Source organism: Podarcis pityusensis (assembly GCF_964106645.2).
Source record: "Podarcis pityusensis genome assembly, chromosome: 16".
Taxonomy (NCBI): domain Eukaryota; kingdom Metazoa; phylum Chordata; class Lepidosauria; order Squamata; family Lacertidae; genus Podarcis; species Podarcis pityusensis.
Window position 1 is genome coordinate 26,793,644 of NC_138041.1, and position 12,787 is coordinate 26,806,430.

The window sequence follows — 12,787 nt, forward strand, 5'->3', positions numbered from 1 at the left end:
CATCTGCTTAACTAAAACACTGGTAATTTCATCTTTCTTTGTAAGGTCTTAAATTCTTCCTTGTAAAAGTCTGTCTTGAAGTTGCCTAGTTCAACACAATTCCCTACAAGACCCTCTGAGATCCTATGAACTAATGTCGGTATGGTGTACTGGAATGCACCCGGTGGAGGTATAGGTATAGGTACACTTTCCCTTGGACATTCTCAGTAATACAAAACCAAAGAGCATTCTTGGGCATGTGAACTAGATGTTTATTTCTTTTGATTCTGGTCATTTTGCTCCTTTGACCTAAAAGCATCATGCAAACATTGTGGGAATATGAGTATTGTGTTTGATTATTCATTATGATCATAAGCTGCCCGTGATTTCATTGATAAAACTCTTGATGTTGTAAAGCTGAATTGCGGCTATGTTTATTAGAATCTCAATATTTATGTTACAACTTTAAGTTCAAGAATACAGTTATTTGCATTTTCTAGTTGAAGAGTATTCAATTCTTAGGCTGTAATGCTATACACTATTACCTGGGAGTATACTTTGCTGAGCTCAGTAAGTCTTGTTTCTGAGTAGACATGTATCAGATCGCACTATTAGCCACTGGAAAGCTATCTTACACAATGTTTTAGGCCTAGGAATTAGCATTCTTCAGATATCTTGGCTTGTATTTAAATACTAATGAAAAGCAGACTTATAGCACATCCTTTAAATAATGTGTGGGTTAAGCAATATCTACTTGCAGATATTCAGTGACTATCCTAAAATTGTAACGCGTGATAGAATTAACATAAAGATAGTCTTTCACCTTTTAAAAGGTGTGCTGCTTTTAAACTTGGGACGCGGGTGGCGCTGTGGTCTAAACCACAGAGCCTAAGGGTTGCCGATCAGAAGGTTGGCGGTTCTAATCTTCGCGATGGGTTGAGCTCCCGTTGTTCAGTCCCAGCTCCTGCCCACCTAGCAGTTCGAAAGCACATCAAGTGCAAGTAGATAAATAGGTACCACTCCGGCGGGAAGGTAAACGGCGTTTCCATGCACTGCTCTGGTTTGCCAGAAGCGGCTTAGTCATGCTGGGCATGTGACCTGGAAGCTGTCTGCAGACAAATACTGGCTTCCTCGGCCTATAGAGCGAAATGAGCGCGCAACCCCAGAGTCGTCTGTGACTGGACTTAATGGTCAGGGGTTGTTGTTTAGTCGTTTAGTCGTGTCCGACTCTTCGTGACCCCATGGACCAGAGCACGCCAGGCACTCCTGTCTTCGACAGGTCAGGGGTACCTTTACCTTTACTTTTAAACTCAGATATTGAAATCCTACATAGGAAGCTTATCGTACCTTACTTTTGTAGAAGAAACTATTCTTTTTTTAGATACTTATATATGTTATTGAGATGTTTATTTTATTTATTATTTCTTCCATAAAATTTATGCATTGCTTGATTGTTTTAAAAAACCTTCAAAACAGTTTACAAAATTGATAAAACAATAAGATTATCAATAAGAAAAATTAACACAATAATTTGAAACTTTTGAAAAGCTAAAATAACAACAGACTAAAATTAAATTAAAACTCACATCAACTTTCTAAACATCTGGGTAGGCTTGTCTAAACAAAAATGTTTTTAGTTAATCATGTTTAATTCAATGACATTTAATTCCAAGTACACATGCATATTTTTAGGTTGCTACCTGGTCATGAAATATTTGTGTCCTATTACACCATTTGCTTTAAATAACATGGGAAGACTTTAGATTTCAGACAGTGAGACCCAGTAATTTCAAGTTATGCACAAAGAGGCGGAAGTGATATTTGATATTTAATTTGGAGTTGCAGTTGCTAAGAAGTCATTGTTGTGGAGTTGGAAGGTGCAAGTTTCTCTCTCCAAATATTGTAGAAATACTTCTGTTATGTGCCTTGGCTTTGTGGCTGTCATTTTTGGCATATAAAAAGTAACCATTTCATTGAAAGTTACTGTTTTTAATGTTTTTTCAGATACTTTCCAAGTAAGAAAGGGCTGGGGTGCAGGGGAGCTTCAGACTACTGGTTATCATTCCTTAACACTAATAAGACTGTTGGTATTTCTGACCGTTGCTTTCCATCTCTGTTTGTTTGTTTTAAGAGATTTCTAGACTGCCTTTTAGGGCCATACTGTCACAAGGTGACTTCCAATATAAAAAAACACACATTGGATATATGGAGAAGATTGAGTGTTCCCATAGTGGAACTTTCCAGGCTCCTTCCCCCGCATGATACCCACTTCTGCTGCTGCCCCCCCCCCCATGTTCCTAACTGTTGAAGGATCCTCTGAAACTGTAGAATGGAGCAGGGAGGGCTTCAGAAACCAGGGGAATTTGGTGCTGCAGAAGCAGGAGTAATTTCTCTGCCTGCACAAAAACTGGTAATGCCCAAGCAGGAGTGATTTTTCTGCTTGCACAAGACATCTTTGGATCCACATACAAACACACACACTCCATAAGTGAGTAGACCATGACAGCAATAACTTGATTAGTAACCGCCCAACATAGGAACCACACAAACAGCTAAAACTATTATATGTCACTTCATACTGGTTCAGTTAAACAGAATTCACTGTAGTGACAACCACTATCTTAGATGTCTTTAAAAGGAGATTTGCAGATTGAGAAAGCTGTTGAGTTTTAGTGTTGTCTCTGTACAAAGAACAGTTGACAGGCCCCAGTGGGTTTTATTATCTAAAACATAGACAGTAGATGTTATAAAGGCAGCCAGTGAAATCTGGGCAAACATGGGCATGGCCTGTGGGAAGTGCTGGTCTTTCTACATGGCCTGGTGCAAATGACCTCAGGCAGCACAGCTGAGGAGCAGGGAGAGGAAGGCAAGCAGCACAGAGGAGCTGTGGGGGCAAACCGCAGGGGAACACATACCCAATCCAGGCGAGAAGCTGCCAGGTTGGAGGCTACAAGCAAGAAAGTGTTAGGCTTAGGTAAACAAGCTTGGGGAGCTGAACCTCTATCCCAGGGAGGGTGGCTGGGTGACCCCAGGATCTAGTAGTTACTCTAGTCAAGAGAGAGGAACATGTGACCAGCCAGCATTTCCCCTAGCTGCAACAGCCCTGTCACTGGACCAAACCCTTTTGTCTGGAGACCTAGTAACCTTAAGGGGGGTTTGTCACTTTGCTCCATCCCTGTGGCACTTGGGGGAAGAGACAGACCTTCAAAGAAAAGCATGAGCAAGAAAGAGCCAGTAGAGAAAGAGCTCAACCTTTAATCCTGAGGAGGACAATAAACTATAAGCCTTTGGCTAGACAGACCTGGAAGCAGGAGATTCTTTACCTAGAGAGGCCTCCAGCATTGTAAACTTAACCACTAAGGGCTTCTTCTTGGGAGAGAAATGGAGGTGAGGAGGTTGGCATGCTTTTGCCTGGGCAAATTCCATAATTGTTTCTCTCCTGTGTAAGTGGAAAACTGAAGTTCCTTCAGTTCCTTCAGCATCCTTCCATTGTGGGACACTGGTGACAATGACCCTTGGATCATGCTGCCTGGAATTGAAAGGGGCAGAATTTCTGACAGCCCCTTTGGGGCTGGTTGGTTTAAGGCCATGTTAATGTTTCCATGCCAGGAAATTCTAGATTATCTTTGCATGACTTCATTGAATGTGATCCTTCTTTTGGATAAAAATATTAGTGCATGTAAGATTCCTATAAATAGTATAAAAGAAAGATATAACAGCTGAAGTCCTTATAACATTTTGCTGTTTTGTCCATGTGTACTCACCCATTGCGTTATTGATGGGCAATATTCAAGTAATTTAAATTCCCTTTTGCTTTATTATATTTTATTCATGAACTTTTTTCAAGATTTCCCTCAAGCATAAAATGTATCTTATGCATCAAATTATGTTATGACCACTTAGTTGAAGAACTGCCTACCATTTAAGTACCATTTTATTATTAATCCTTGGTTTTCATTCTATTCTCACTACTGTAAATGAAATATCTTCAGAGTTGTCCTGTCTATGCTTAATTCCCAATGAATAAACTACTGTTTCTAGTTGAAAAACTACAAAATAGTTGCTCATTTTGAGCTAACTGCACCCTTCAAGTTATTACAAGTGTTATTGGGAAATTATGCAAAGATAGTTGTGCTGACGACCTCCGTTCATAAACTGTTAATGAAGCAAAAGTTTTATCTTGACAGTGGGCATTGGCAAGGTCCTTCTCTTGTAATGTTGCGGCTGTTAAACCTCTTCACTGAGGCTGGCAGGGGCTGATGGGAATTGTAGTCCAAAACATCTGGAGGGCATCAGGTTGGCAAAGGCAACTTTGAAAGAGTATGAAACATGCTGTTAGAGATGGTATTTGTCTTTAATGTTATTACAATTCTTTTCTGTTTCTAGATTCGTTTGTAAATGCATATCAAACAGGTAGCCAAGAATGAAGAAAGCTAACCGGAGTGTTGGTTCAATGCCCAAGGTGCCTGGGATAAATAAAATACAAACGGTGGAAAAAGTCAAACCAGAAAACAGTTCCACAGTATCTGCAGTGACAAAACTTTCAAAAACTGGGACAGCATCATCATTATTGAAGGTATTTTCTCATTAGTTTTCTTTATTTAGACTTAAGTAATTGAGCTGCTAGCTAATGTAGAGCAAAACAGTGGGGTGGGGGTAGGGAGATTGGAGGCATGGGATCCAAATGTTGCAATGTGTGCTTGTGTTCAAGACTGACCCAGCCAAGTCAAAATGCAGTTGCAGTACTCTGAAATCTTTTTGACAATTCAAGGCTCAGATACTACTTTATATAACATTATAATTAACTTAACAAGCATAATCAGGATGTTGTTGAGTTCTGTACAAGTCTCTTCTTTGCATATCATACCATTCTCTGTTGTCCCGAGTTAAGGAATGTGAAGGTGTGGGACCAAAACTAGAACCTAGACTATTTCCCAAGACTTGTGAACAGAAACAGACAGATCAGGATATTATTGCTGTCAGCTGATGATACCTGAATACCCATGTTATGCTCATGTTGTTATGTTAGTGTTGCCTCAATTTGAGTGAGAAGCCGAAATATGCCTACTGCTAGAATAAAAGAGTGAAAAGACTTTGTCCAATTGTGTTAAGTTTTAGGATGGTGGCAATATGTTTTCTTGCATATGTTGTCACACAAATAAGTAAGACTGCTTATCTGTTTCTCACTCCTTCCACTCTGACAAGGAACATGTTGCACATAGGTGCAAAGCTAATGGCATCCCAGCCTTTGAATGCCCTCCTCAGGGCTAGCTGCCAGACACCTACTTTTAGCAGTTTCAGGTGCCAGGTGAAAAGTAGTTTTCTTTTCCCAGGCCTTACTTTTAACCTCCCTGATGCTTTTTGAATACAGCACGGCATTTCATTGTTTTAACATAGGTTTGTTGTTTAGCTGTAACCATGTATGATAAGGCAGGTTATAAATATATTAAATACATTGCCTAGTGCAAAAGCGCAGGGGTGAACATGAACTGATGTTGTATCATTAGTGTCCCTCTGCTCAGGACCTGACTTGAATCTTTGCAATGTTGATATAACACTTTCCATCTGCCTCACATAAGGATAATGATGCATTACTGAGAAAGTAATAAACCTTTTTTTTTTAGATCAGCCAGTTATGGTCATCAGAATATTTTCCTCTTAAGAGTCAGTTTAAATAGTTTCTTTCTAAGATCATAATTTGGTTTCACGTTACATCAACAGGTGATTCATCTCTGCTCTTTGTCATTATGATAGCTGAAGGTTGACAATCCAATTAGGTGTTCCCACTGTAGGAGGATTTATACATTCAGATACTACAGCATAATAGTGGGGAGGGGGCGGAGAGAAGGGGACACCAGTATTTGGTGTCCACTTCAAGCCATCATTTCTGATTTTGGTTTGCTGGATTTATCACAAATCCAGTTGTGATAATTGGAAGACTTACAATTCAGGCATTATACCAACCATAGTTAAGGTGTGATGTTTGACTCTTTAAAAGAAGAATAATTATTCAGTAGGCAGAATACTTCCCACTGTCAAAGTAATCATTCCACATTTCCTCATTTGAGCTTGTGTTTTCTTGACAGATGAGAATCTGTGGCTCTTAAGGAAGTCCTAATTACCAGATTGAGAAAGATTTCATCATCTCATAGAAAATTATGAACCAGTGGTGCAAAAATGATTTTAATAAGTCCCACCGCAGTGTGAAAAAGCCTCTCTTTTGCTTACTGATTCTACTTACATTACATTTCAGCCAGTTCTGCCTTTCCTGTGTGTTGAAAAAGCCCTGTGATGTTTCTTACGCTTAGTAGAATAGTAGTGTTTGCTCTTGACTGAAGGAACCTGTTCTGCTGGCTGTGGAGGTGGTAATCTAGACTAGACTAGAGGCAGTCTGTGGGCAAGTAGGGAAAAATACTGTGTTTATGTACGGCAGAAGGAAAATACTGCAAACCCCAAACAAGAGAGGCCTTAGTGTCCCAACCTGCCTGATTTCCCAGCTGTTGTCTTCTACCATGCCCTTCAAGTATTTAGATCAGAAAAATATCCCTGTACACTAGTCTGCTTATGGGGAGGAGTACATCTCAGGAGGGAGGGAGAGACTGTAGTACAAAGCACTGGGAGAAAGATTCTTCAGTGCATTCAGTAGTTTCTGCATTTAGAAACCCGAAGCATGACTAATGTTGAATTTTTTTCAGTGTAGATTTTTCCAGGCTGAATCATACTAGAGTTTTTACAACTTGACCTATTTGGCTCAGTAATGCACAGTTGTTACCTACATAGCATGTCTATAATTAATCTACTTAACATACCTTTTTACTAGGTGTGGTAGAAATGCAAACTGGCAGGAAGTTTCAACCTGTATGGTCTTGCTGGCACAAGCTCTTGGTTATGCCAGATAAACCACAATAAGAAATTATCAAAGGATGTGCAATTTGCTCTATTGTATCTTTGTGAACCATTAATTTCTTGAGTACTTAAACATCATGAGGCCTTTCTGAATAGATTAGATGTGAGTGTTCTCAGCTGCTGGTAATGCAAAACCAAAGATTTTCTTAAACCTCTTCTTGCCGATAAAGGGTTGCAATAATAAAGATTGCAGTGCCTGAAGAAACATAATTACACATGTAAGAATGAAAAATTGTGCTTATAGTGGAATTGGTTTAAAAGTCTCCAATGAAAAACATTTTTAGTGACAAAATGTCTTCTTCCAGATTCAGAAACATGGCATTTAAAAATAAAACCTGACACAAACGTTGCAAACCAACTGTGGCATTAAAATAAGCATGAACCACAACCAAAACATTGCAGAACAACACCTCACATGTAATATTGACCAAATTAAATACTGAATTTGATACTTATTCCATGAATTCAGAATATTTTTATGTATACGTAAAGTTTTAATTATATCAACGTTTAATAGTTTTTAATTATTTTTCGATGTTTTTAGCTGTTATTATTTTTATCTGTAAGTTTAATAGTAGTAGTAGTAGTAATAATAATACAGTGGTACCTCTGGTTACATACTTAATTGGTTCCGGAGGTCCGTTCTTAACCTGAAACTGTTCTTAACCTGAAGCACCACTTTAGCTAATGGGGCCTCCTGCTGCCGCTGCACCACTGGAGCATGATTTCTGTTCTCATCCTGAAGCAAAGTTCTTAACCCGAGTTACTATTTCTGGGTTAGCGGAGTCTGTAACCTGAAGCGTTATGTAACCCGAGGTACTACTGTAATATAATACTGTAATATAATTTAAGGGTTGGGCTAAAGCAGATCTCAATGATTAGTTGGTTCCATGATGTTGGAGCTACTGCAGAGAAGTCTCAACCAGTCACACCTCTATTAATGACTGGACTCTGAACAAGGCTTGGTGTCCAGGTGCCAGAGGTGGGTGGTCCATGAAGAATAGGCAATACCTTGTCAAAATAGGCTGGATAAAATTGATTCCTTGATACAGCAGTTAGCGTAGGAATCCCGTAGTAATGCCGCATCAAGGAGTAACCCAAGGCAGTGTACTTGATCCTTCAGAGTTGGTAAGACACCTTTGGTTCACAGGCATTCCTACTTCTTTTAGACATTGGAAAGGAATTTGTTCCTGGTTTGTCTTACACACAGTCATTCCAGGCTGCCCTAAGGCTCATGCTCAGATAACAGAAGCTGCTTTGGGAATCTGTTGTGCGTGGATACATTCAGCAGCAATTCCCATTCTCACAGTAGCTGGAAAAAGTGGTACCAGGGTGTCAAAAATTGATGCTGCTTTTCATGAATTTCTCATTTGCACTCAAGCTTTGCCATGCAATCATGGGGGCAGGTGTTGCCAAGGATGAGTCAGAATTGTTGCTGTATAGGAGTAATCCATATTCTGCTTTCTTCAAAATGAAAGTTCTGGAGTATATTTAACAATTAAATTTTATATTGTGCCTATGCAAAAAATAAAACTATTTTCTCCCCTTTTAAATACATGGATTCATCATGTATTAAATGTGAATTAATCCTTGGCTTTTTATTACTAGCTTCATATATGAAACTAGTCTGTTTTTTTTTAACAGTGATTTAATTTTGAGTTGCTTCTGACCTTTGTACCTTCTTTCAAACCACCCTTGAAATTTTATCCAGACAAAGAGCAATGATGATCTTTTAGCTGGGATGGCTGGAGGGGTTACTATGAGCAACGGTGTCAAGGGAAAAAAGAGCACTTGCACTTCGACAGCGCCTTCCACTGCCGGGACCACCATGAACAACCTGGAGAATAAATCCAAGTCTGTTACAGGTAAAGAAGCATTTGGCCTTGAAGATGTTCTCTCTGCCCTTTAGACGACAACCCCATTTGTCAAACCATGGTTTGTTTAACCATGAATTGTCCCACAGACAGTCCCACAAACCATGGCTTGTTTCCCCAAAGTTGGTTTTGTTTGCAGTTGCTTGTGCCTTTACAGCTTGATGAGTGCCTGGAGTAGGGTGGTCAAACAAACCATGGTTAAGGGAGGCCAAACCTTAGTTAAAACTAGCCAAGTTTGTAATCTATCAAGTGAAATTAAATTACCTTAGAAGTACATTTTTGGATCCCTGTTTCACTGCCTCTGTTATGGAATGTATATACATGTCTGTTACTAATTGATTTCCAAGTATGTAGATGAGACTTCATTGTTGTGTGATCCTGGATACCTCTTGACTTGTATAAAATCACATCCTTCCTTGCCAGCTTAATATTTTTTCTAACCTTTTAAAACAATACAGGTACAACTTCTGCAGCAAAGCGTAGCACTTCGGCTGGGAATAAGGAATCCAACTCTTCTCGAGAAAGAATTCGTGACCGTTCGCGGCTGACCCAAAGCAAAAAATTGCCACTAGCTGGGCAGACAAGCAATGATACAGTCCTTGCAAAACGCTCCCGTAGCCGTGCTAACCCGGACTCTGATATTCGCATGAGCAAGTCTAAATCAGACAATCAGATCAGTGACAAATCTGTTCTGGAAGCAAAAGTAAAAGATCTTTTGACTTTGGCCAAAACAAAAGATGTAGAGATCTTACACCTGAGGAATGAGCTCAGAGAAATGCGTGCTCAGCTTGGCCTAAATGAAGATCAGTTTGAGGGAGTTGAGAAATCTGAGGAGAAAGAAACCATCGTTGTCCACCAGCCAACTGATGTTGAGTCCACATTATTGCAATTGCAAGAACAGAACACTGCCATCCGGGAGGAGCTCAACCAGTTGAAAAATGAGAATCGGATGTTGAAGGACAGGCTAAACGCATTGGGGTTTTCTCTGGAGCAAAGGCTGGACAACTCTGAAAAGCTGTTTGGCTACCAGTCTTTGAGCCCAGAAATGACAGCTGGAAGCCATAGTGATGGTGGGGGTACCCTCACTTCTTCAGTAGAAGGTTCTGCCCCTGGTTCAATGGAAGATCTTCTGAGTCATGACGAGAACACCTTGATGGACAATCAGCACAGTAACTCCATGGATAACTTGGACAGTGAGTGCAGTGAAGTTTATCAGCCGCTCACTTCAAGTGATGATGCCTTGGACGCTCCATCTTCTTCAGAGTCTGAGGGTGTGCCAAGCATAGAAAGGTCAAGGAAAGGGAGCAGTGGCAATGCCAGTGAAGTATCTGTGGCTTGCTTGACGGAGCGGATACACCAGATGGAAGAGAACCATCATAGCACAGCTGAGGAACTTCAAGCCACTCTACAGGAACTTGCAGACTTGCAACAGATTACACAAGAGTTGAACAGTGAGAACGAAAGGCTTGGTGAAGAAAAGGTTATTCTTATGGAGTCTTTGTGCCAGCAGAGTGATAAGTTGGAACATTTTAGCCGGCAGATTGAGTACTTTCGCTCCCTTTTAGACGAGCATCATATATCTTACGTTATTGATGAAGACATGAAAAGTGGGCGCTACATGGAGTTGGAGCAACGCTACATGGACCTTGCAGAGAATGCACGTTTTGAAAGAGAACAACTCCTTGGCGTCCAGCAGCATCTGAGCAACACTTTGAAGATGGCAGAACAAGATAACAAGGAAGCTCAGGAGATGATCGGGGCGCTAAAGGAACGGAATCACCATATGGAACGAATTATTGAGTCAGAACAGAAAAGCAAGACCGCTCTAGCAGCCACTTTGGATGAGTACAAAGCCACAGTCGCCAGTGACCAGATCGAGATGAACCGGCTGAAAGCCCAGCTAGAGCATGAGAAGCAGAAAGTTGCTGAGCTGTATTCCATACACAATTCTGGTGACAAATCGGACATACAAGACTTGCTAGAAAGTGTCAGGCTTGACAAGGAGAAAGCAGAGACGTTAGCCAGCAGCCTGCAAGAGGAGCTCGCTCATACGCGTAACGATGCCAACCGCCTGCAAGACGCCATTGCAAAGGTAATGTTTAAAAAATGTAATTAAAGAAGAGAACATTCCAAATCTCCTTGTGTTCTCTGCAGCCTTTGGGGGAGTATGTGAAGGCATGTGGGAGGGTGGGGGTGGGGGGACAATTCAAGCAGCTGATTTAGACATTAGCCAGATCATGTTGACTGCATGGTTACTTTCATGAGTCTTTTAGTTTTATTCCTGTTAATAAACTTAAGTCCTGTGCTTAGAATTGAATTCATGACTCCTGGGCTGTGTTTTCTGTAGCATGAAACTGTTGCATGCTGGATGTTTAGTTTGCCCTTATATCTGCAGTGAGGGTGGGGTTGATTGTTGGTATGAGCAGACTGGTTGATACACAGCATTGAGGGTAGTTTTATGCTGATTTGTCACTTCATTTCTCATAATTCACAAGACAATCGACTGTTCATAGATTCAGATACAGCTCAGGTTTCACAGCTGTGAGGTTTGCTTAAGCTAGTATGAAGCCTTAACTCTATGCACTAAAGCAGCCTTACTGATTAACATTATAATAGATTACTTGGCACTGCCAAATGTCAGAGTTGGTTTATTTAAACCTTTCCTGATTGAGTTTCTTTGCTACTTGTCCATCTTGTGGTATCATAAGGACTTTAGCAAAGCCTTGCAGCTGGATTGAACCAAAGGAGGCTGTTCTAGTTAAGCATCCTGTTTCCCACAGCCAACCAGATGCCTCCTCTGGGAAGCCTAATAGCAGAGCATGAGGACAATAGCTCTCTTCCAGAGTTGTTCTCCAGCAACTGGTATCCGGAGGCATGTACTCTTGCTGATCCTGGATATCCATTTTATTACTTATATTATATTACTTTTCTTTTTTTCTTCTTTTTCATTCCAAAGAGACCCTGGAGGTGCATAGCAGTCAATAGATTGTCAAATCATACTTGTAATGGATGTAAGTTCCACAGCCAGGGTACAACAAGGCAGAAGTCACTATTGCAGGTCACTGCATAGTGTGCCCCAATCATAGATGCTATCTCGAATAGGGCTACCCTGCCAATCTTAATGCCTGGTTATCAAATATTGGGAGAGACATTCCTTCAAGTTCTTAGGTCTACAACAGTGTAGGGCTTTAAATATCAGAACCTTAAATTGGACTCAGTCGAAATAAAACAGCTGGTTCAGTTCTTTAAGATCAGCGTAATAGGTTTCTCAGAGGCCTGGCAGCTGTGTCCTGCACCACCTGCAGCTCCTGAACAATCTTCAAGGGCAGCCCCATATACAGCATATTGCTGTAGTTTAGTCAGGACAGAGCATGCTTCAAATTCCTTGACGACTTTTCCCAGTTGTCTTCATATAGATGTTAAAGAGCTGGAAGGTGAGGTGGAACACTGCAGGTCTCCACAACACAAGTGCCAAGGGGGACCATGCTGTTCTCTGGTAGTGGTCCTGCAGATAGAAGCAGAGCCACCATAACACAGTGCTCCAGAAGAGTAGCATGGTCATTGGGAGTAAAAGCTGCTGAGAGGTCCAGAAGAACTAAGTCACATTCCTCCTCCTCCCAATCAGGGTTATCACTCAGGGCAACTGAGACTGTTGAAGTACGTAGATTGAAATGAAATCTAGATAAACAGCGTTCACTGTAGCCAACATGACAACAATGGCACTGTGATAGCATTATCATCCATACATTTGTCTAATTCCCCTTTGTAGCATTCCAGGATGAGGGCCATCATCACACCTTAGGGCAGCAGATTCTGCAGATTAATTGTGCACTGTGAATAAGTACTTCCTTTTGTCTGCCTTGAATCTTCTGCCGTTCATTTTAACAAGATGACCCATTGGGTCCTAATATTATGAGACAGGGAGGGAGAAAAAGGGCCCAGCATGAGGAAGCAGGACTCTGAGCTGGACTTAAGCCCCTGGCCGGAACACAGACCAGTCCTGCTCAAAGTTACTTGAGTGGGTTTCT

The 12,787-nt window shown here is 40.9% G+C and overlaps 1 protein-coding gene across 1 annotated transcript in view; it reads left to right on the forward strand.

The window, feature by feature from the left end:
• The window catches only part of SPECC1L (sperm antigen with calponin homology and coiled-coil domains 1 like), a 52,181-nt gene that overhangs the window by 5,689 nt on the left and 33,705 nt on the right, over window positions 1-12,787 (forward strand). The window contains exons 2-4 of the mRNA XM_080986202.1: window positions 4,366-4,555; window positions 8,597-8,750; window positions 9,218-10,851. Coding sequence (XP_080842328.1) covers window positions 4,403-4,555; window positions 8,597-8,750; window positions 9,218-10,851 — 1,941 coding nt within the window. The 5' untranslated portion in view covers window positions 4,366-4,402. The remainder of the gene's footprint in view (window positions 1-4,365; window positions 4,556-8,596; window positions 8,751-9,217; window positions 10,852-12,787) is intronic.